The sequence below is a fragment of the Macaca thibetana genome, chromosome 13 (genome assembly GCF_024542745.1).
Source record: "Macaca thibetana thibetana isolate TM-01 chromosome 13, ASM2454274v1, whole genome shotgun sequence".
NCBI classification, from domain to species: domain Eukaryota; kingdom Metazoa; phylum Chordata; class Mammalia; order Primates; family Cercopithecidae; genus Macaca; species Macaca thibetana.
Genome location: NC_065590.1, coordinates 53,129,578 through 53,154,651, shown reverse-complemented (window position 1 = coordinate 53,154,651; position 25,074 = coordinate 53,129,578). Strand labels below are relative to the sequence as shown.

The 25,074-nt window shown below is 38.8% G+C and overlaps 3 protein-coding genes across 4 annotated transcripts in view; 2 read left to right on the top strand and 1 right to left on the bottom strand.

Annotated features, from left to right (window-relative positions):
* Positions 1-21,516, top strand: part of ERLEC1 (endoplasmic reticulum lectin 1) — a 33,909-nt gene extending 12,393 nt beyond the window's left edge. For both annotated transcript variants that reach the window (XM_050753762.1, XM_050753760.1), the window contains exons 6-14: positions 401-435; positions 2,769-2,992; positions 3,085-3,214; positions 9,906-10,067; positions 10,827-10,886; positions 14,901-15,025; positions 16,652-16,729; positions 16,973-17,048; positions 20,614-21,516. In XM_050753762.1, the coding sequence (XP_050609719.1) occupies positions 401-435; positions 2,769-2,992; positions 3,085-3,214; positions 9,906-10,067; positions 10,827-10,886; positions 14,901-15,025; positions 16,652-16,729; positions 16,973-17,048; positions 20,614-20,685 (962 nt within the window). In that variant the 3' untranslated portion in view covers positions 20,686-21,516. The remainder of the gene's footprint in view (positions 1-400; positions 436-2,768; positions 2,993-3,084; positions 3,215-9,905; positions 10,068-10,826; positions 10,887-14,900; positions 15,026-16,651; positions 16,730-16,972; positions 17,049-20,613) is intronic.
* ACYP2 (acylphosphatase 2) overlaps positions 1-25,074 on the top strand; it is a 914,175-nt gene that overhangs the window by 403,206 nt on the left and 485,895 nt on the right. The gene's annotated exons all lie outside the window — the stretch shown is intronic.
* The window catches only part of ASB3 (ankyrin repeat and SOCS box containing 3), a 188,975-nt gene that overhangs the window by 138,427 nt on the left and 25,474 nt on the right, over positions 1-25,074 (bottom strand). The window lies entirely within an intron of this gene.

Here is a 25,074-nt window from a genome sequence, read left to right as displayed (position 1 = left end):
GTGCATGTTAGTGTTATATTTATATAGTGTTAGTCTTCTGCTTGGTTTAAGCAGTTATTATATGTAGAAATAGATGTATCTCTCAAATGGTGATATATGTTTATTCTATATTCAGATTGGTCAACTAATTTAATATTAAATTTTTCACTGAGATAAAAATACTTCAAAAGAAAGTTGTTGTGGCCAGTTTTCTGCCTGAAATAGAGTATTTCCTAGGTAAAGATTAAATATGACTGTCCTTTCATACAAAACCATTTCAAGGAAACTAGCTTTAAAGTAAAATCGTATGTGCTTTAGACCTTCTTTAGAAGGAAGTTTAAGGTTACAAAGGTGGTTGAAAACTTAGTCATTTGTATCACATATGCCACTGCTCATTCTTTACACTTACTTTATTCCACAGAACGAGAAGCAGAAGAAAAGGAAAAATCAAATGAGGCAAGTGACAGATGTTGCTTTTTTTACTCTTAACACTTAGTAAGGTATGAATTTATATCACCTAACTGACAGAATATAGCTTTGTGTTCTTATTCTTCATCTGTCAAATACCTCAAAGGATTGGGTCAAAGAACCTTTGCAGTATATTCGTTTTTTCTGAGAAAAGTTACACTGTGGTCTTTCTGTTTACTCTTAAGATTATACAAAAATAAATCTATCACTGATGTGTCTGGGAAAGATTCTGTTATAGCATTATATCACTTCTGTGCTTAGCAGTGGTTCCCTCTATGTAACACTTGAAACTGTTAAGAGGTTTTTGCATTTTTTTCTCTTGTTTGATCCCCCTCTCCTGTGGGCAAAACGGGTAAACTATAATATAAATAACAAACTACCAAACTGCAAGCATCTTAAAAGCAGGGCCTGTCTTTTATCTGTTTACCCCACAGTACCAAGCAGAGTGTTAGACATATTGTAGGCACTTCATAAATGTTAATTGAAAGAATGGATAAATGATGTCTGTAACATAGGGTTGTTTAAAAAGAGTAATTCCTCAGGAAACCTAATCACAATTTTTAAATCCCAAAAATGTTTATAGAGTTTTTTAAAAAATAACTTATTAATAGAGGATATTTCCATAAATGGCTTAATACCATACTGAGACTTTTTTAAGAAGTAAAGTAAAATGGCAAAGGCCTTGAAAATTACTTAAAAGTGATGCCTATAACTTAAAAGGGTAGCTTTGGAGAGACTTGATAAGCTAAGCATAGACACACATAGCATTGCTGTTTTAAAAGATTTTAATTTTACAGACTACCTTTGAGATTAAAATAGTTATTTACTGTGACTCTGGAAGACAGCAAAAGATGGAATTCAAAGTGTAAAATGATAAAGGAAGAGGAAGAAAATGGTAAGGGAAGAAAACTATTTTTTGAGCCCCAGTTTATAAGCTAGACACTGCCAGACATGTAACAAAAGCTAATGTTTAATTCTTCCAAAAACCTTTTAATATACAGTCATGAATCGCTTAACAGTGGAGGTGCATTATGAGAATTATGTGGTTAGGTGATTTTATTATTATTGTGCGAGCATAATAGAGTGTACTTACACAGACCTACATGGTATGTATATTTTTATTTATGTTTTTTTCCCATGGAAAACCAAGTTCTCATTACCATTACTGAATAGCAGTTATTTCCGCTACCGCAATGCAAATATCAAATGCAATATATCAGATTTCTGTATATGCTCCATTATAATCTTATGGGGCCACTGTCTTATATAAGGTCCATTGTTGACCAAAATGTCATTATGCAGTGCACGACTGTATATTATTATTCTACTTTTACAAATGACAAAAACTGAAATTTATTCAAAGTCATAAATCTAGTAAATTTAAAGCTTGGATTTGAACCCAGGATTTTCTAATTTTAGACACTGGCTTAAAAATCACATACATATAAGGAAATCTCAAAACCTTTTTTCCTGAAAACATTTATTTATTGCTGGTTTTGGACATAGTGCTGACAGGGTGCTAAAGTGATAGAAGATGAGATCCCTGCCTCCAAAGAGCTTGCTTGGAGATACTATAAACAGTGACTTTTTTTAAAGTTCTTACAGTAGATTTTTCTTGTGTTTATGTAGAGAAAAGTATGGGAGCTAACTTGTTAGTGATCCTTGTCTTCTCAGGTTCTATCCTTTATTCCTTCATTCCATGAAAATTTTTTAATTTGTCTTTTGCTGGCCTTGAGTAGATTTATATAGGAGTTTACATGCTGGCTAGTATTGCTGTTAATATGAAAAACGGGGAAGAAGAGTAAGCAGATTGATGAACCAGTCAGCACTGTATTTAAACTTCTGTTTTAGAATACAGTGTTTTACTATACAACCCTATTTTTTGGCAAATCAGCCTTCAGACCTGTCGAATCTAAACTGTAACATTCACCAAGAGTTTAGAGAAGAAAGCTCTGAGCAGCCCAGTATAGTAAGTTTCTATATTTTATCTTAGTCTCTTTCTTTAGAACTGTTGAGAATAATTCATATTAATCATTATTTTGTGGCCCTTTATATAAATGTACTTTTACTTAACATGTTAATTTTGGCACCAAATAATCTTTTTGCTGTATTAAACTAGCTCTGAAAATACATATTTGCTCAAATAAAAACTTATGAATCAAAATAATATTAGAGCGAGAACTTAAAATATAGAAATATTACCTTTCAGTTAATAAGTAAAATGTATAGTTTTCTTCCTTTCAGAATAATAAGTTCCTCTCCCATCCTCAGTCCCATTTCCATGTCTAATTAAAAGTCTGTCTTATACTCTTTTTTTTAAGATTCCCACTAAAAATATCGAAGGTCAGATGACACCATACTATCCTGTGGGAATGGGAAATGGTACACCTTGTAGTTTGAAACAGAACCGGCCCAGATCAAGTACTGTGATGTACATATGTCATCCTGAATCTAAGCATGAAATTCTTTCGGTAGCTGAAGTTACAACTTGTGAATATGAAGTTGTCATTTTGACACCACTCTTGTGCAGTCATCCTAAATACAGGTAGGATGTGCATTTAATATTTTAAACATAAAATGCACACATGCTTTAAAGTGTTCTGTGCATAGCTTTAATGCTTTGTTCCTACTGAATAGGTTCAGAGCATCTCCTGTGAATGACATATTTTGTCAATCACTGCCAGGATCGCCATTTAAGCCCCTCACCCTGAGGCAGTTGGAGCAGCAGGAAGAAATACTAAGGGTGCCTTTTAGGAGAAATAAAGAGGTATGAGAATTGTCTAATTATAGCTTTTCAGTGCTTCATTTTTAAAATTTCAGAGCATATGTCAATATTTTAATGATTTTTGTAGTATAATAGTAGTAATTTGTTTTACTGGCCCAACCTTTTGAATTTCATTTTTCATTGATTTTAATCCTTTTCCTTATTCTAGTACTACTCAAGCTATTTTAATATTCTCTTATATTCATAATTTCGTATTTTAAAGTTTGACATCCTACTCATTATAATTTAATTTTTAGGTATTTGTCCCAGCTAACTCTCTTGAAAAAATAGACTAAAACTCAATCTGTATCTCCTAATACATTATTAATTCTTCAGCTCATTGCTGCCCTTGTAACCACTTCTGTGCACTGCCTCCCCAGTTTAATATACTGTCTTCCATCTTCATCTGCCTACTGGGCATAGCCATAAACATTTTTAATAATCTCACACTCATCATTTTTTTCTCTTTCATGCTGACCCTTTTCTTGCCTTTTCCTGTGTTCTACCCAATTGACCAATTAGAAACCTAAGTCATTTTTCTTACCTGTATCTCTTCATTTATCTCTAACTCTAATCATTCACTAAAAGGCATCAGTGTTATCTTCTAAAGGCTTTTCAAATCCATCCTGTCATTAGTTCAGGACCTCATTATTTCCTGGAACCAGAAACTTGTCTCTTAACACATCCCCTTTCTAATTCTTCCCACGCAGCTGATAAAATGCTGTTTCTGAAATCACCCTTTGATTATGTGTTTAATCTCTTGGTAGTTAACACATAATACATTTCAGGATAGAATCATCACTCATGTAATACAAACCCCTTTGTGGTCTGACTTCAGCCTCATCTTTCATCACCATTCCCTTTATCCCAGCTGTGTTGAACCACTTAGTTTCTTAAAAGTACCACGGAGTTCTGCTCTGTCACCCAGCCTGGAGTGCAGTGGCGTGATCTAGGCTTACTGCAGTCTCCACCTCCCGAGTTCAAGTGATTCTCCTGCCTCTGCCTCCCAAAGTGCTGGGATCACAAGCGTGTGCCACCACACCCAGCCCTCCTTGACTTTCAGCATACTGTTTTCTTCTTCTCTTGTATTGTCTCCTCCCACCCCTTCTGCTCATGAACTTCTACTTATGCTTGAAGATGTGATTCCAATGTTACTTCCTTTAGAAATGAGCCAAAACTTCCAGTGGATTAACCCAGAAAGAGATAACTACTTCCTCTTCTGTGGTCTTGTATTTCATTCAGTCCTCCATCATAGCACTTACATGGCTAAGACTGGTTGTTTTACCTATGGGTGTTACATTAAACCAGAAGGCAGAGGAAACTAATACTTGGCTGCAAGGCTTGTTTCTTCCCTTCATCTTGAGTACTTTTGCAAAAGTATTACTGGACTCTCTGTGGATGTTGTGACCAACACTGTCATTCTGATGGGAGGAAAAGGTGATTAATTCCACAGTTTAATTTGAAATGCTATTTTAAAAGATTTGGGCTAGAATTTTCTTCTGGTCTTCCCTTTGATAGTAAAGTATACTGGCACATACTTAAAAGTTAGCTCAATCAAAATGCTTCATAAATCCCAGCTTTCATTACTCTTCGAGGAAAAAATGCCAGTTTACTTCTCTTTAAATAATGTGTTTAGTCTGGGCTTGGTGGCTCATGCCTATAATCCCAATACTTTGGGAGGCTGAGGCAGGAGGATCGCTTGAAGCCAGGAGTTGAAGACCAAACTAGGCAACTAAAACCCTGTCTCTACAAAAAATTTTTAAAAATCAGCCAGTGATATAAAAGTCGTGATAGCATATAGCTGTAGTCCCAGCTATTCAGCAGGCTGAAGTGGGAGGATCACTTGAGCCAAGGAATTCAAGGTTGCACTCAACCTGGGTAAAAAGGGTAAGACCCTATCTCAAAATTAATTATTTAATGTGTTTAATCTGCCAGTCAAGAAAAATTGAATTTTTTTAACCTACAGATGATAATGCTTTAAAAATATTTAGCAGAGGCCAGGCACATGGCCCACGCCTGTAATCCCAGCACTTTGGGAGGCTGAGGCAGGCAGATCACTTGAGGTCAGGAGTTCAAGACTAGCCTGGCCAACATGGAACCCCATCTCTACTAAAAATACAAAAAAATTAGCCAGGCACGGTAATGCATACCTGCAGTCCCAGCTACTTGGGAGGATGAGGCACAAGAATTACTCAAACCTGAGCAGCGGAGGTCACAGTGAGCCGAGATTGCACCACTGCACTCCAGCCTGGGTGACAAAGCAAGACTCCACCTCAACAAAAAAATAAAATAAAATAAAATAAAAATACTCAGCATTTTTTTTTAATTTCTAATTTTTGTGGTACATAGCAGGTATATATATTTATGGAGTACATGAGATATTTTACATATACTCTTTTGTTGTTGTTGTTGTTGTTGTTTTTGAGACAGAGTCTCACTCTTTCCCCTAAGCTGGAGTGCTGTGGCGAAGTCTTGGCTCACTGTGGCACGATCTTGGCTCACTGTAACCTTCATATCCAGGGTTCAAGTGCTTCTTGTGCCTTGGCCTCCTGAGTAGCTGGGACTCTAGGCATGTGCCACCTTGCCCAGCTAATTCTTATTTTGTTTTAGTAGAGACGGGGTTGTGCCATGTTGCCCAGGTGGGTCTCAAACTCCTGGCCTCAAGTGATCTGCTTACCTCAGCCTTCCACAGTGCTGGGATTTCAGGCATGAGCCACCACGTGTGACCGGGTACGTGAGATACTTTGATACAGATATGCAATGCATAATAATCACATCTTGGAGAATGAGGTATCCATCCCCTCAAGCATTTGTCCTTTGTGTTACAAACAATCCAATTATACTCTTTTAGTATTATTGACTATAGTCACCCTGTTGTTCTATCAAGTGGTAGGTCTTATTCATTCTAAGGGTTTTTTTTGTACCCATTAACCATCCCCACCTCCTCCACAACCTCCCACTACCCTTCCCAGCCTATGGTAACCATCCTTCTACTCTCTATCTCCATGGATTCAATTGTTTTGATTTTTAGATCCCATAAATAAGTGAGAACATGGGATGTTTTTCTCTGCCTGGCTTATTTAACTTAACATAATGATCTCCAGTTCCATCCATGTTGTTGCAAATGACAGGATCTAATTTTTTTTTTTTTTTTGGAGATGGAGTCTAACTCTTTTGCCCAGGCTGGAGTGCAGTGGTGCCATCTCCGCTCACTCCAACCTCTAACTGCCGGGTTCAAGTGATTCTCCTGCCTCAGCCTCCTAAGTAGCTGGGATTACAGGCGCCTACCACCATGCCCAGCTAATTTTTGTATTTTTCGTAGAGACGGGGTTTCACCATGTTGGGCAAGCTGGTCTCGAACTCCTGACCTCAGATGATCTGCCCACCTCAGCGTCCCAAAGTGCTGGGATTATAGGCGTGAGCTACCACACCCAGCAACAGGATCTTATTTTTATTTATGGCTGCATAGTACTCCATTGTATATATGTACCCCTTTTTTAAATATTTTTTTTAATAGAGAAAGGGTCTCGCTGTGTTGCCCAAGCTGGTTTCAAACTTCTGAGCTCAAGCACTCCTCCTGCCTTGTCCTCCCAAAGCACTAGGATTACAGGTGTGAACCACTGCACCTGGGCAACCCTACATTTTCTTTATCCATCCATCTGTTGATGGACACTTAGGTTGTTTCCAAATGTTGGCTGTTGTGAACAGTGCTGCAACAAACATGGAAGTGCAGATACCTCTTCAGTATACTGATTTCCTTTCTTTTGGATATAGACCCAGAAGTGGGATTGCTGGATCTTAAAATAACTCTATGTTTAGTTTTTTGAGAAAGCTCCAAACTGTTCTCTATAGTGTTTGTACTACTTTACATTCCCACCAACAGTGTACAAGGGTTCCCTTTCTCCACATCCTTGCTAGCATTTCTTGTTGCCTGTCTTTTGGATAAAAGCCATTTTAACTGGAGTCAGATGACATCTCATTGTAGTTTTTTTTTTTTTTTTTGAGATGGAGTCTCGCTCTGTCGCCCAGGCTGGAGTGCAGTGGCGCGATCTCGGCTCACTGCAAGCTCCGCCTCCCGGGTTCACGCCATTCTCCTGCCTCAGCCTCCCGAGTAGCTGGGACTACAGGCGCCCACAACCGCGCCCGGCTAATTTTTTTTTTGTATTTTTAGTAGAGACGGGGTTTCACCGTGGTCTCGATCTCCTGACCTTGTGATCCACCCGCCTTGGCCTCCCAAAGTGCTGGGATTACAGGCGTGAGCCACCGCGCCCGGCCTCATTGTAGTTTTGATTTGCTTTTCTCTGATGATCAATGATGTTGATACTTAGTATCTTTAGGGTACATGTGCCATATGAAAATCTTAGTTGATACTGTAGGATGAGTAGTTACTTAAAACTGATCATCTTTATTTCGGAATCACTTTTCTATAAATCTGTTACACATAACTTTTCTTTTGAAAATGTGTATTTGGCATATGGTTTGCCTCTTAAGTGTGAGGTCAGCGTTTACCATACAGATAAAGAATTTTTTTCTTTTATAAACAAAAATACAAATCTGGCTATCAGAGTTTTGGTTTGATATTCTGCCTATTATATTAATTGAGAGATTACTGGACTGTTAGCAGTCCATTTAATGAATTTTCTACTCTATTATATAAACTACCATCCTATTTTTATTAGAATAATTTTCCTTAAAAATGAAAATGGATGTTCTGTACAGAAGTAGTAATAAAAGGTCATGCTTCTATTCTTGCTACCTCTTCCCCTTATCTCAGCTTCTGGTTTCACTATGCAGCATTATTGTTTTTCTTCATTAACCTTAACAGAGGGTTCGTGTAACCCCAGGTTATTAGTTTAGTCTGTTAGACCCTTACTCCTTTGGAGTAATGGCTATATTTGCTTGATTTTTAATACTGAGCACCTAAAATAATGCCAAAATATAGTAGGCTCTGAACGTGGAAAAAGGTATACAATAAAGTTCAAAGACCTTTCAAAAAATAAGACAACATCTTGACAGTCCTTGTTTTTCCTAATATTGGGAGGAAGAGAGAATAAGTTCATTGCTTTCTGGAGTAACTGTCCACTGACTCCTACAAGCTGAAATAGAAGCAAAAGAACCATAGTTGGTTAACGGTAACTACAGCAAGTGAAAAAGGAGACATAGTATCCACCATATATTTATTGGGAACCCATGTACTATCTAAATTTTTATAAATTATTCATTTATAATTGGTGCACTCACTTTTTAAATTCTGGTCTAGATTCATTTCCTTGCCAGTCAATACCCATTTAACCACCAGATCCTAATGTATTAACCTCTTTAATAATAGCTATCCTTTTCTCTACATCCAACCCTGTCACTCCCTTACTTTAGATTCTCTTCATCTCTCACCTGGGTTACTGTAACTCCTAACTTGACTCTCTCCCTCTAGATTTGTCCCTACTATTCCTTCTTCCTTGCCACTGCTGAAGTAATACTTAAAAATATCATCACAGCACATCTTTGCCTAAATCCTATAAAATAATGTCCAAATCTCTCAGCATTTACTTTTCTACCATATAGCACCTGCTTATCTCTTTAGTTTTAAATATCACACCCCCACATCTTTGGTTTTACCTCTTCCTCAAGTCTATATGCATATATACACACACAGTCACAGAACATACAGATAAACACATAAATCACAAATTATTATTCATGTTTCAAGAATTGATTGAGGGTTTTTCTCTTTGTGAAGTCTTCATATTTCAGTTCTTAGTCAAAGCCTATTTGAGCCACCTCTTCCTCTCTGAGTCTCCTGTTCTCTGCACCCTTATTGCCTTTTTTTTTTTCTTTGAAACACAGTCTCGCTCTGTCACCCAAGCTGGAGTGTAGTGGTGTGAACTCAGCTCACTGCAACCTCCACCTCCCAGGTTCAAGAGATTCTCATGCCTCAGCTTCCCAAGTAGCTGGGATTACAGGCATGCTGCTGTTATATTTTAATAATTGTAACTAATATGCATATTTATTCGAACCCAGCTCTCTTTACCCTGTTTGTTATTCTTTATTTACCCTTAGTGACCACATTTTCCAAAACCAATGTAGGGACACAGAGCTTAGCAAGTAGAGCAAAGTACTTATTAAGAAAAATGAAACAAGGTTGGGTGCGGTGGCTCATGCCTATAATCCCAGCACTTTGGGAGGCCAAGGTGGGCAGATCACCTGAGATCAGGATGAAGCGAGCCTGACCAACATGGTGAAACCCCATCTGTACTGAAAAAAAAAATATGCCAGGTGTGGTGGCAGGCTCCTGTAATCCTAGCTACTTGGGAGGCTGAGGCAGGAGAATTGCTTGAACCCAGGAAGCAGAGGTTGCAGTGAGCTGAGACTGCACAAGTGCACTCCAGCCTGGGCGACAGAGCAAGACTCCATCTCAAAAATAAAGAAAAGAAGAAGAATGAGACAAAATATATGAAATGGAAATTATCCCTTAATGTTTAGGATGGTCCTAACTGATAGATGGAACTAACATTCGTCTAGAGCTTTCCCTATGCTAAGTGCTGCAAAGTCCATTACCTTAAAATGTATTAAAATCAAGTGGACAATTTATTTTTCAAATTTTCTGCAGTTTAAAAATAATAACTTAAGCCATAACTGAAAAAAAAAAATTAAGTGTGGCATGGAAACCCTTAAAGATGTGTGTGTTTAATTTTAGGAAGATTTGCAATCAACAAAAGAAGAGAGATTTCCAGCGATCCACAAGTCCATTGGTATTGGCTCTCAGCCAATCCTCACTGTTGGGACAACCCACATATCCAAATTGACAGATGACCAGCTCATAAAAGAGTTTCTTAGTGGTTCTTACTGCTTTCATGGGGTGAGAAGTAAATCTTCCATTTAAATATTTATTTTACAACTTTACCTGCCAGGTATGGTCATTGGTGCATCAACAGCACTGAAAAGGATTTTTTTCTATAGAGAAATGACAGGATCCTGTCATCCTCAAAGAACATTTTCTTTCTGCAGTCTCATTTCCCCACATGTCTATAATCTAATCCATAGCTTTTATGTTTTTTATTTCACAAGGTAAAAATTTGACCTTTTCTCTGGCAATCCATATGTGATTCTTGTTGATTGCTAGAACGAGCATGTGATTGTATATCCCACATTTTGGTTCTGTAGCAATCACATTTCAAACTAGAATTAACATCTCCCTTTAAAAAAAAAAAAAAATTAGAGACAGGGTGTCACTATGTTACCCAGGCTGATCTCAAACTCCTGGGCTCAAGCAATCATCCTGCCTCAGCCTCCCAAAGTGCTGGGATTACAGGTGTGATCTACTGCACCCAGCCAACATCTCCCTTTACAAAGTTAAAAATTTTGACCCTGACTATTAGCACCAGTGGGAAATACAGTTACTAATGGAATTTTTGTTTTATTGTATTTAAAATTTTACCAAGATAGTGCATATTCTCTGTATTTGTCTTTAATTTCTCAGTAATGTTTTATTTTAATATTCAGCCGTACTATTGCTTTTACAAGTTTTAAAAATAACATGTATTTCTATTACTATCATGTGGCATTATTGAGAGAGGCCCAGTGCTTAACTTGATCTAATATGTTTTCTTTTTTTTAGGGTGTTGGTTGGTGGAAATATGAATTCTGCTATGGCAAATATGTACATCAATACCATGAGGTATAGAATAGCATTTATATGTCATTCTACCACTAGATGGTTTAAAGTTTTAAAAATCTATTGTAGAAAAAAAAGGGGGAATGGTGTAACTTTTAATTATGAGATGATTTTAATATGATTAGTATAATCAAAGTATCTCCAAATTTTGGAAAATAGAACATTTGGCGTTAACCAAATCGGTAACCTTAAAGTGATATTGCTTATTAATTACTTACATGCTTGTATTACTATGAGCCTAGTAGAATAATGAGCTGTTGTGGCTATACCTCTTTAGCTTTGATCAAGAAATTAATCATTCTTATAACTCATCTTTAAATTAAGAAAATGAATTATCCGGGAGTGGTGCTGCACGCCTGTAATCCTAGCTACTCAGGAGGCTGAGGTGGGAGGATCACTTGAACTTGGGAGGCGGAGGAGGTTGCAGTGAGCCAAGACTGCAACACAGCACTCCAGCCTGGGTGACAGAGTGAGACTCCATCTCAAAAAAATAATTAAGAAAATGAGGCCGACACGGTGGCTCACACCTATATTCCCAGCACTTTAGGAGGCCAAGGTGGGCTGATCACCTGAGGTCAGGAGTTCAAGACCAGCCTGGCCAACATGGTAAAACCCCATCTCTACTACTAAAAATACAAAAATTAGCCAGGTGCATGCCTGTAATTCCAGCTACTTGGGAGGCTGGAAGAAATAAGGCTGAGGCAGGAGAAATAAGGCTGAGGCAGGAGAATCACTGGAACCTGGGAGGCAGAGGTTGCAGTGAGCCAAAATCATGCCACTGCACTCCAGCTTGGGCAACAGAGCGAGACTCTGTCTCAAAAAAGCGAGACTCCTCAAAAAAACAAAAAAGAAAGAAAATAAATGGTAAGATCATACATTATCGCTAGGGTTACAAAAATTGGGTAAATACAGCAAGTTTCTCAGCCAAAAGAATAAGATACCCTGGGCCAGGCATAGTGGCTCATGCCTGTAATCTAAACGCTTTGGGAGGCCAAGGCAGGAGGATCACTTGAGGCCAGGAGTTCAAGACCAGCCTGAGCAAGAGAGCAAAATCCCATCTCTACAAAAAATTTTAAAAATGTTTAAAAAAGAAAATACCATATCATCTAAGTTTAAAATAAGTTTTAAGATTAAACTTTTTGAGTTCTTATTCTTACTTTTATTTATAGTTTTATAACTCAGCATATTTTCCCATACTTGAGCTAGCCTGCTTAAATTCTGAGGTTCAAGTTCCAATTATGTTATTTGTCCTACTTATACTTTGTTTAGTAAAGTAAGCTGCTAGGTATTGAAGACAAGCTTTAATTAATGAGTATGAACCTAGCTGCTTTAAAAGGCCATTTTTATTATCTAAAAAAGAAAGTAATACCCAAAATAGAAAAGTGTGTATTTGCCCACTCATAATGTTTTGAACTGATCTCAAATTCCAAGATAGATCATACTGGGACAGATTGTCAGTTCACCTTCCACATTTACATCTTCCAAAATGAATGAGACATCAATAGACTAGGATGTGTTGGGTTTGTTTTTTGTTTTGTTTTGTTTTCACTTAAACCTAAGGGGTTTCATTTAGGTATTCTTTCCATTTATTCCTGCTACTTTGCAGATGTTTGTTTTTTTAATAACAGTACAGAAAAAGGGTATCATCAAACTACAACCCTTATAATACCTGATAAGTTTCTTAAACAAATGTATGCCAGAAATTTTAAATGAGAAGTATCTGTCTCCTCTGCCATCATACCACTTCTTAAAAAAGTTTAACTACTGTTAACATTTTCATTGCCCTCCACCAAAAAAAAAATGCATATGTATAGATGTTGGTATAACTTTTTTATTTATAGAGAAGGGATCATGCACTGTTCTGCCACTTGTTCTTTTCACTTAGTATCTTGGAGATTGCTCCATGTCAGCAACACTCAATTTCACTCTTTTCAGCAGGTACAGAGGATTATGTCTGTACCACAGTGTATTTAACCAGACCTCTGCTAATGGACGTTTAAGTTGTTTCCAGTTTTTGCTGTGATATGTTTTAGTCAACATTTAAAAATAGTTCTGTTGCTATACTTTTGCAAGTATATTCATAAGGGACATTTCTGTCAACAGACTTCCTTGGTCAAAGTATCTGCATACTGGAAAATTGCCTTCCAGAGTTAGACCAGTTTACACTCCCATAAACAATGGCTACATTCCTATACACTTGCCAACACTAGGTTTTATGAAACTTATTTTAGCCAAGGTTGTATAACCTGGAACTTTCTAGGGAACTGTGTTTGGTATTTAGAGAGATACTAAAAGTAATAGTAACTAGCAAATAGGGTGCTTACTGTATGCCAGGCACTATGTACTTTACACATATTCTTTTAATATTCATAACAACCTTAAGAAGTGGTTGTTATTCCAAGATGAGGAAACAGAAATAAAGGTTCAATAACTTGCCTAAGGTCAAATAGGTAGTAACTGGGGAAACTAGAATTCAGACCCAGGCAGTCTGGCTCCATATCCAACCTCTTAAACACTTCACTTTGCGGCTCTAATTTCGGCCTATCCAGGAACTTATTCTAGTAGCTAAAACCAAATGTTATTAGCTATCTCTTAAATTAGGCACTAAGCTCTACTGGGCATTGGCCCTGCTTGTTTTCTTTGCCACCATAGGGGTTTTTTGTTTTGGTTTGGTTTGGTTTGGTTTGAGATGGAGTTTCCCTCTTATTGCTCAGGTTAGAGTGCAATGGCGCAATCTTGGCTCACTGCAACCTCTGCCTCCTGAGTTCGAGCGATTCTTCTGCCTCAGCCTCCCGAGTAGCTGGGATTATGGGCATGTGCCAGCACGCCCGGCTAATTTTGTATTTTTAGTAGAGTAGTTTCTCCATGTTGGTCAGGCCGGTCTTGAACTCCCGACCTCAGGTGATTTCACCCGCCTCAGCCTCCCAATATGCTGGGATTACAGGTGTGAGCCTCCGTGCCCAGCCAAGGGTTTTTAATTCTACTAACCAGATATCTGTTAGTGCCCAGCATGGTTGTCTGGCATACATTGTGAAGAAAGAAATCAAAGGAATGCAAGGAGGTAGGAAGGAAAAGGAAGAAGAAAGAAGGAAGGATGTCCACATATAAGACAGCATGTAGTTAGTGTTTAAAAAAATAATAAAAGGCCGGGCGCGGTGGCTCAAGCCTGTAATCCCAGCACTTTGGGAGGCCGAGACGGGCGGATCACGAAGTCAGGAGATCAAGACCATCCTGGCTAACCCAGTGAAACCCCGTCTCTACTAAAAATACAAAAAACTAGCCGGGCGAGGTGGTGGGCGCCTGTAGTCCCAACTACTCGGGAGGCTGAGGCAGGAGAATGGCGTGAACCCGGGAGGCGGAGCTTGCAGTGAGCTGAGATCCGGCCACTGCACTCCAGCCTGGGCGGCAGAGCGAGACTCCGTCTCAAAAAAATAATAATAATAATAATAATAATAATAATAAAAGCAGGATGGGAAAAGGGGTTTCTGGATAGACAATTTCAATAGAGAAATAAGTATGGTACCAAATGAATAGTGAAAGATCAGTATAACATTGCATAGGATGAAGTTAGGCTGCGGTGGAAGAGATAGAGGCCAAAGATTGAATTAAGAATTGCAGTAGTATGCGATAGTATTATCTAGGTATGAGAGATTAAACCCTTGGTTGTGGGGTGAGTTGCTGTCAGTGAAAAAGTAGAGGAAGAGTCTAAAGCTGAAAAATCTCCAGGAAAGAACTGATGGGACTGATCTGTAGAAGAGAAAAGAGATAGAAGAGCCAATAATAACTACATTTAGAGCTAGCCTGACTAGAAATTAGTTACGTTATTCAGAGAATCAAGGAATAAAGAAGATAATGTACTTAAATTTCCACTCATTGAATTCGACTAATATCATTACACCTAAATATAGATCCACTGTGCAGATAAAGACTAGCCTACAAGAAGGTCAGGTCATCAGCATAAATATCTACTTGATGATATCAAGCATGCATTATCACAAATATTTTTTCCTGTGTTAGGACAAGGATAGTGGGAAAACCTCTGTGGTTGTCGGGACATGGAACCAAGAAGAGCATATTGAATGGGCTAAGAAGAATACTGCTAGAGCTTATCATCTTCAAGATGATGGTACCCAGACAGTCAGGTAAAGATTCACTTTACTTGCCTTTGTAGCTAATTAGTAGAATTTCTAAAACTCAAAATATTGAAAAACAAAAAAATTCAAACATTTAAGTAAAATCCCTGGTTAGTTTTTTTCAAGGGACATCTTTTAAGTTAGTTTTCTTTTCTTGGGGAAGCAACACAGTGTAATAGTTCAGAGCACAGTCCTTGGAGTCACACTACCTGGATTCAAATGCTGGCTCATCACTTCCTACCTTGGAGAAATGACAGAATCTTTTTTTCTGTCACTTTTGGTGTCTAATGGTATTTGCCTCTTACAATTATTGTGTCATTTAAGAGGTAATTTATGTAAAGGAGAATGCCTGACAATAGCATGCAATAAACCTGGGCTGCTGCCTTTAACAATGGGGGTAGTACATTAATGAGAGTGGTGGTGTTGTTAGTAACAATGACTCAATTCTGTTAGAACTGAGGCTATTTTTTAAAAACTACCTCACATCTGTTTTAGGATATATGAGTATATCTTGTCAAAACACCAGTAAGTTAATCTCATTTCCCAAGAATAACTACACTTTAGCTTTTCTTGTAGACTTTTACTCAGTATGTTTTAAATTATTCTTTCTTGTTCCTTCTTGGGTATTACCTTTTCCTTCCTAAAACAGATGATTTGGATTGTTTTCAGAGTGTACTGACTTTTTGGGCTGATCAGAGTCAAAGTCAGCAAAATTAAAACATAGACATTTAATTATTATACTAAACAGATTGATTTATCCTTGTAGGTATATGTTTTATGTGAAAACAGTTGTGGTATCATGTACAATATATGTTGAAGCATGAGTGTTAGACTGGTAAAATGAAGCTTTTCTTTGGATCCTGCTCATTTGAGATTGACAGTTTGGCCTAGGCTTTGTCTCCTATACTACAGTGCCTAACGTACAGTATTTTAATGGGAGTAGCTTGATGGAGGACGGAAGCAAAGAACTGTTTCACAAAACAATATAGTGGGCTAGGGAAACTGATAACTTTAAAACAATTTTTTAAAGGGATCTAACCATAATTATTTGTATACAAATAAATAATATGCAAGCTGAAAATAATCATTATTAACTAAGCCAGTATGAAGTTTCTCTCTCTTATATTCGCTTTATAGAATCCAAGAGACTGCCTCTGTGAGATAACCCTAAAAATACTCTTTTAAAGAATATAGTCAGGCCGGGCGCGGTGGCTCAAGCCTGTAATCCCAACACTTTGGGAGGCCGAGATGGGCGGATCACGAGGTCAAGAGATCGAGGCCATCCTGGCTAACACGGTGAAACCCCGTCTCTACTAAAAAATACAAAAAACTAGCCGGGCGAGGTGGCGGCGCCTGTAGTCCCAGCTACTCGGGAGGCTGAGGCAGGAGAATGGCGTGAACCCGGGAGGCGGAGCTTGCAGTGAGCTGAGATCTGGCCACTGCACTCCAGCCCGGGCGACAGAGCAAGACTCTGTCTCAAAAAAAAAAAAAAAAAAAAAAAAAAAGAATATAGTCAGGTTTATTTTTTAGCTAATGTTAAACTGATCCCTCTAACCATCTTCTCACCTTACCCATTACAATTATTCTATTAGTGAGATTTTAGTTTAATAAAACTTGTGTGTTTCTCTGATTCAGGATGGTGTCACATTTTTATGGAAATGGAGATATTTGTGATATAACTGACAAACCAAGACAGGTGACTGTAAAACTAAAGTAAGTTAGACCATCAAATCATGCTATATGCCTTTTTCTTTTACCTGCTTCCTATGGACAAAAGTTTTATGTAAACAAAAAGTATAATTATGAACAATTACGAAAGTATACTATTTAAATTATTGATAAAATTGTATTAAATCATACAGGGTCCACTTGAATGGGATTTTTAAGAGTACAGCTATTAGCAGTGATCTCACTTTAAATGATTTGGGCAATACCTTAAAGTTCTCTCTGTTTTAGGTGTAAAGAATCAGATTCGCCTCACGCTGTTACTGTATATATGCTAGAGCCTCACTCCTGTCAATATATTCTTGGGGTAAGTTAAAAAGAAACTAATCAAAAATTCAATTTTGAGCCTTGTGTTAATTTTTCTTTTTTTTCTTTTTTTTTTTTTTCTTTTTGAGACAGAGTCTTGCTCTGTGGCTCAGGCTGGAGTGCAGTGGCACAATCTCGGCTCACTGCAACCTCTGCCTCCTGGATTCAAGCGATTCTTCTGCCTCAGCCCCCCGTGTAGCTGGGATTACAGGCACGCACCACCACGTCCAGCTAATTTTTGTATTTTTAGTAGAGACGGGGTTTCACCATGTTGGCCAGGCTGGTCTCAAACTCCTGACTTCTGGTTATCCACCTGCCTCAGCCTCGCAAAGTGCTGGGATTACAGGTGTGAGCCACTGCGCTCGGCCGCCATGTTATAATTTTTTGCATTAAATTTAGGCAGGACCTTCAGTAGTCTCCAAGGCTTAATATGGCCCACATACCACTTGTGTAGTAGTTGACATGGTTTTTTGTGACTTTTTTTTTTTTTTTTTTTTTTTTTGAGACGGAGTCTCGCTATGTCGCCCAGGGTGGAGTGCAGTGGCCGGATCTCAGCTCACTGCAAGCTCCGCCTCCCGGGTTTTTACGCCATTCTCCTGCCTCAGCCTCCCGAGTAGCCGGGACTACAGGCGCCCACCACCTCGCCCGGCTAGTTTTTTGTATTTTTAGTAGAGACGGGGTTTCACCGTGTTAGCCAGGATGGTCTCGAACTCCTGACCTCGTGATCCGCCCATCTCGGCCTCCCAAAGTGCTGGGATTACAGGCTTGAGCCACCGCGCCTGGCCTGTGACATTTTTTATTGAGAGAGAATTTACATGAAATAAAATCCACAGATATTAAGTGTTGAGCGTGAAAAGTTTTGACAATTGTATATACCCATGTAACTATCACCCAAAACAAGATATGTCACTGCAGAAAGTTCTCTCATACTCCCTTCCAGTAAACACCACTTAGCCTTGCTCAAAGATACTCCTTTCTGATTTATGACATTGTAGATTAGTTTTGTCTGTTTTTTGGATTCCACATGAATGGAATCATATAGTATATAATATTTTTGTGCCTGAAGTCTTTGACTAAGTGTAACACTTTTTGTTTGGTGTTGTGTTATTTTTTTTCCTATTGATACATAGTATTTGTATATGTTTATGGGTTACATATGATACTTTGTTACATCCATAGAATGTGTAGTGATCCAGTCAGGGTATTCAGAATATTCATCACCACAAGCATTTATTATTTCTATGTGTTGAGAACATTTCAGGTCCTCACTTCTCAACACGTCTTAACAGCGGTCTCGATATTAACTTTGTATTTGTATTGCACGTATTTTTTTCTCTGTCTGTGGCTTGCCTATTCATTTTTCTTTCTTTTTTTTTTTTTTTTTAAAATACAGATAGAGTCTTGCCATATTGGCCATGTGGGTCTCAAACTCCTAGACTCAAGCGATCCTCCCACCTTGGCCTCCCAAAGTGCTGGGATTATAGGCTCAGCCACCACACAGGCTGGAATGCAGTGGTGCAATCTTGGCTCACTGTAGTCTCTGCCTTCCAAGTTTAAGCAATTCTTGTGCCTCAGCCTTCCAGGTAGCTGGGACTACAAGCATGCACCACCATGCCTGGCTGATTTTGGGGTTTTGGTTTTTTTTTTTTTTGAAATGGAGTCTCACTCTGTCACCCAGGCTGGAGTGCAGTGGCACGATCTCGGCTCACCACAACCTCCGTCCGCCTCCTGGGTTCAAGCAATTGTCCTGCCTCTGCCTCCCCAGTAGCTGGGATTACAGGCATATGGTACCACATGGGGCTAATTTTTGTATTTTTAGTAGAGACAGGGTTTCACCTTGTTGGCCAGGCTAGTCTCCAACTCCTCACCTCAGGTGATCTGCCCGCCTCGGCCTCCCAAATTGCTGGGATTACAGTGTGAGCCACTTGCACCCAGCCCCATTTTCTTACTAATGTCTTTTGGTGACCAAAAATTTTTTATTTCATGAAATTCAGTTTATCATTTATTCCTCTTTAATAGCTAACGCTTTTTGTGTTCTAAGAAATTTTTATGGGCCGGGCGCGGTGGCTCACGCCTGTAATCCCAGCACTTTGGGAGGCCGAGGCGGGCAGATCACGAGGTCAGGAGATCAAGACCATCCTGGCTAACATGGTGAAACCCCGTCTGTACTAAAAATACAAAAAAATTAGCCGGGTGCGGTGGCGGGCACCTGTAGTCCCAGCTACTTGGGAGGCTGAGCCAGGAGAATGGCGTGAACCCAGGAGGCAGAGCTTGCAGTGAGCCAAAATCGCTCCACTGCCCTCCAGCCTGGGCAACAGAGCAAGACTCCGTCTCAAAAAAAAGAAATTTTGACTACCCCAAAATCATGAAAATGTTCTCCTGTATTTCCTTCTAAAGACTATGGTTCTACCTTTGATTATCTAATGCTTAAATGTGGTTTTCTCTGTATTTATCTTGCTTGGAGTTCACTGAGCTTCTTGGATTTGTGGGTTGATATATTTCATCAATTTGGGGAAATTTTTGGACATTTTCTCCTCAAAGATTTATTCTGCTCTATTCTTTTTCTCCTCTATTTCTGATACTCCAGTAAGACATATTAGTATAAAATTATCCCAAAATCTCAGACACTCCTTTATTCACACTTTTCTTCCTTTGTTTCAATTTGGGTCATTTCTATTAAGCTGTCTTCAAACTTGTTAATTCCTCTGCTGTGTCCAGTCCAGTGAATGAATTTATCACTGACGTATTTTTTATCTCTTAACATTTCTACTTGGTTCTTTTTGTTTGTTTGTTTTTTATTTCTTTCTCTTTTTTTTGAGATGGAGTCTTGCTCTGTCGCCCAGGCTGGAGTGCGGTGGCACAATCTTGGCTCACTGCAACCTCTGCCTCCTGGGTTCAAGGGATCGTCCTGCCTCAGCCTCCCCGGTAGCTGGGACTACAGGCGTGTGCCACCACGCCCAGCTAATTTTTTGTATTTTTAGTAGAGACGAGGTTTCACTGTGTTAGCCAGGATGGTCTCGATCTTATGACTTCATGATCCGCCCGCCTCGGCCTCCCAAAGTGCTGGGATTACAGGTGTGAGCCACCGCGCCCAGCCTCCACTTGGTTCTTTTTTATCTCTGCTGAAATTTCCTATCTGGTCGTGCATGTTTTCTTCATCATGTTTATTATAATTATTATAACATCTGATAATTTCAACATGTATTCCATCTTTGGGTTACATTTTTCTTTACCTTTTATTTTAAATACACTTAATTATTTTGCCATAATGTTCTATCATTTTTGTTGTCTAAAATCTAGCTATGTATTCCTGTCTTATTCCTGTCCTTTGTTCCTTTTCCCTCCCCTGCTTGTTTAAAAATATTTTCTCCACTTGTCTGATATTCTGTATGGATGACTAAAAGTTGTTTTTCAAGAAGCTTAATTTGTAGAAATAATGTTGGATGTTTATCTAAAACAAGGACTCATGCTTCTAGCAAATATAACTACATGTATCCATTCAGCAGAATAGTACTGAAAAGTATTCAGCTTAGCAACTTTTTAATGGCTTTGTTCTTCTTCTTTAGGTTGAATCTCCAGTGATCTGTAAAATCTTAGATACAGCAGATGAAAATGGACTTCTTTCTCTCCCCAACTAAAGGATATTCAAGTTAGGGGAAAGAAAAGATCATTGAAAGCCATGATAATTTCTGTCCGACCGTGTCTCATTATAGAGTTCTCAGCCATTGGACCTCTTCCAAAAGATCGTATAAAATGACTGTCAAACACTTTGTGAATATATATGTGTATATAAGAGGTTATTGATAAACTTCTAAAGCAGACATTTGTCTCGCTCTTTTTCATTTTTATTGTGTCTTATAAACTGATTGTTTTTCTTGCTTGGATACTGTGATTCCAAAATAAATCTCATCCAAGCAAGTTAGAGTCCAGCCTAATCAAATGTCATAATTGTTGTACCTATTGAAAGTTTTTAAATAATAGATTTATTATGTAAATTATAATGTATATAACTAGCTAATGAAGTAAAATTCATGAAGAAAGAAATTGATAGGTTTAAATGAGAGACCATGTAAAATATGTAAATTCTAGTGCCTGAAATCCTTTCAACAGATTTTTATATAGCAACTGCTCTCTGCAAGGTGTTAAAGTAGAAACTGGGCACATGGTAGAGGCTCACATGGGAGTTGTCCTCACCCTTGTTAATCTTAAGAAACTCTTATTTATAATAGGTTGCTTCTCTCTCAGAACTTCTATTTCTTTTTTCTTCTTATGTTTACTCTCAGAGTATCTATCTGATGTAGACAGTTGGTGATGCTTCTCTGAGACTCAGAATGGTTTGCTCTAACAAAACACTGTGCTGTCTATCCCTTGTACTTGCCTACTGTAATATAGATTTCACTTCTGAACAGTTTACAGCACAATATTTATTTTAAAGTGAATAAAATGTCCACAAGCAGTGTTGTCATGTAGTCAATGGCAGATTATGAAATTCCTTTATTTTTTCCATTATCCTGTTGTACACATTTTAAACATACATATCTGAACAAGAACAGAAAAGGGTCATAAGAGTCTTTTCCTCCTTTTCAGTAGTTCTGGCCAAAGATAGTTTAAGAAAAGGCTAATATAATTGACTATTTTAGGGTTATTTGTATATTTTAGTAGGAAGCAGCACATAGAGAAAGAGCATGAACTTTGAATTCAGACCTAGGTCAAAATCCTTTTTTTCTTCTCTCTCTCTATCCAGAGATGGGGCTGCTCAGGCTGCTCTGAACCCCTGGGCTCAAGCAGTTTTCCCACCTCAGCCTCCTGGATAGCTGGGACTACCAGGCACACGCCAACAAGACCAGTGCAAAATCCTCTCTTTAACTTACTGTGTACAAGAGAGGAAAAACCAAACACACCCAATACAGCACAGAACACTAGGTCACGAAAATGTGTGGTTTTACTTCTTCACGCCAACCAATTTTCTGACACCTGTTGGGTGTCCTACAGTTCAGTTCAGTTCTGACACTCGTCTACTTGGAGTTGACATCAGACCCACAAGTAAAGGACTCAGTTGCACAACACTGCTTCTGCTTACTTCAGATGCCAATTGCAAGTCTGGGCATCTAGTACTTTTGACCAACCAGCTAAAATCAGGGGTTCCGTGACTCCCTTTTTGGGTTTAATAATTTGCTAGAATGCCTCACAGAATTAAAGGAAACAGTTCACTTATGTTTACCAGTTTATCATAAAGGATACAATTCAGGGACGGCCAGATGGAAGAGCTGCATAAGGCAAGGTATGGCAGGGTGGGAGGCAAGGGGGTGCCTGCAGACCTTCTAGGCTTCCTCTGGGCATGCCACTCCCCCAACACTAGATTCGGGAACCTGGAAGCTCATCAGATCCCAAGAGTTACAGAGTTTGATTTTCAGACCCCCCTCCCTCTTTCCTTCCCCGAGGTCAATAGGTGGGTCTGAAAGTTCCAACGGCTAATCAGTCACTTGGTCTTTGTAGTAAGCCATGATAATCGGGATGTAGTAAGCCACATCCTGAGGCTATCTAGGGGCTCCGCCTAAGTAACCTCATTAACATAAACTATCCAGCATAAATTCTATCCAGATAGCAATAGGGTGATCAAAAAGGGCTCCTTACAGTTAAGACAGTCCCATCACTTGGGAAGTTCCTAGGGTTTTAGGAGCTCTGTGTTAAGAACCTGAGACAAACACCAAATTTCTTCTTATAACACATACTAGCTATGTGATCCTAGACATGTCAGTGAATGTCTTTTAGTCTCTCTCCCTCTTTTGTGAAGAGAATACTTACTTCATAAAGTGGTTATATCAGTGCATGAATTTTACTGTGTGTAAAAAGTCTTGTCCAGTACTTGATACCAGTATGTGTTAACTTCCTTTTATTGGCGTTTGTCTCCTGTTAACATAAGAAGATCAAAGCCATTAAAATACTTTTTTTTGAGATGGAGTCTCGCTCTGACGACCAGGCTGGAGTGTAGGGGCACAATCTCAGCTCACCACAACCTCTGCCTCCTGGGTTCAAGCGATTCCTTTGTCTCGGCCCGCTGCGTAGCTGGGATTACAGGCGTATGCCACCATGCCCGGCTAGTTTTTGTACTTTTGTATAGATGGGGTTTTGCCATGTTGGCCAGACTGGTCTCAAACCCCTGACCTCAAGTAATCTGCCTTCCTTGGCCTCCCATAAGTGCTGGGATTACAGGCGTGAGCCATCACACCAGGCCAAAATTCATTTCTTTAATGAATTACGGAATCATTTTATCAATTAGTTAAAATAACATAACTACCCTCATATTTAGTATAGGTGATGGGGAGGGAGTTAATTAGTTCAGTGCCAGAAGATACGTTTAGAATATATAGAACAAATTCTGTCTTAGAAGAGGGGAAAAAATCATCTTTTAAAAACTGTACTGGAATAGTTTACTAGGGAAGAGTCTCAAAAACAGAATTCATTATTTTAAAATGAAAAAGATTTTATATGAATGAGTCAGGCTTCTAGTTGAGTACATGCCTAGCTACTCAGTAGGCTGACGCTGGAGGATGGCTTGAGCCAAGGAAGGTGGATCACCTGAGGTCAGGAGTTTGAGACCAGCCTGGCCAACATGGTGAAATCCCATCTCTACTAAAACTACAAAAATTAGCCAGGCATGGTGGCGGGTACCTATAGTCCCAGCTGTTCGGGAGGCTGAGGCAGGAGCTTGAACCCAGAAGGCGGAGATACCAGTGAGCTGAGATCGTGCCACTGCACTCTAGCCTGGGTGACAGAGCAAGACTGTCTCAAAAAAAACAAAACAAACACTGAACTAACTACTCCATGTGGCTGAGTCAGCATTTGAACCAACTCAGAGTCTATGTTTATAAATGTATGCCATACCGCTTCTCGGCCTTTCGGCTAGATCAAGTATAAATGAGCGCCACACTGCCTTTGCTTCACAGAAACGTCTTCTGCCTCATGCAGAAGACCATTCTCTACTGTCATCTGCCACCTGAGAGAACACATAGAAGGGCTCGGCAAAATCCTCTGTAAAATGAGTACAGTGATTAATTTTGTCCTGGCAACATATGACACTCATTTTTTCCCATATGTTATTTTTATTATGCTAATGCAATTCAAAAATCTGGCAAATAATTCATTAGTAAGATTAAAATGTCACCTTGGGAATTCTGGCTAGGTTACATGCCAAACCCTCTCTTCTTTGATCATCTTTTGGTGACGGTAAACAATGCAAGCACAATGCCAATTATCTAGATCCAGATCATGCTTATGATTTAAATAACAGAATGATATTTCCTTCATCTTTTATGTATGGCTTTCTGTTTTGGAGTGAAGAACGCATTTTATTTTTGTTTCTCCTCAGACTGTGAATAAAAGTGACCCTCAACAAACACTTGCTGAATAAATGAATGAACCCTGATCTTCTCTTAACCCACACCTTATCAAATCTTCCTCAACCACTCCAATTTTCCCTAGTACTTTTTAAAAAAAAAACAAAACTAATCCCTCTGTTCACTCTCAACACTCCTTATTTTTCAGTGTTTTGTGCTTTGAGGGGGAAAAAAAATATGTTCTTCAGTTTTCAATGGTCAGGAAAGAAAAAGGAACCATTTTTATTGTTTTGTTTCATCCGTGTTCCTTTTCTCTTGGATTCCATACAGCATCATGTAATCAAATTTTTGCTGCCTTGCACTGATTTCTCACAGTCTCATATGTTGCTTCTCCAAACTAACGAGAAAACGGCGCCTGTGTCTCCCCCCTCTGTGGCATACCCACCCCGCTCCATGAACTGAAAGCATTCCAATTCTGAGGCACTCTGAACTCCTCCATAAAAAGTGGCTATTTTCATGGCCTCTTCGCCAAATGTAATTCTGTCTTCTCTTTCCTCAAGTAATCTTAATAAAACTAGTTTTTAAAATTTCTTTGACAAACATTGTTGCTAAAGCCAAACAAATGATCCACAAGCTTTCATAAGCCCTAATGTGACATAACTCTGAGGCATTTACACAGGTTATGAAACT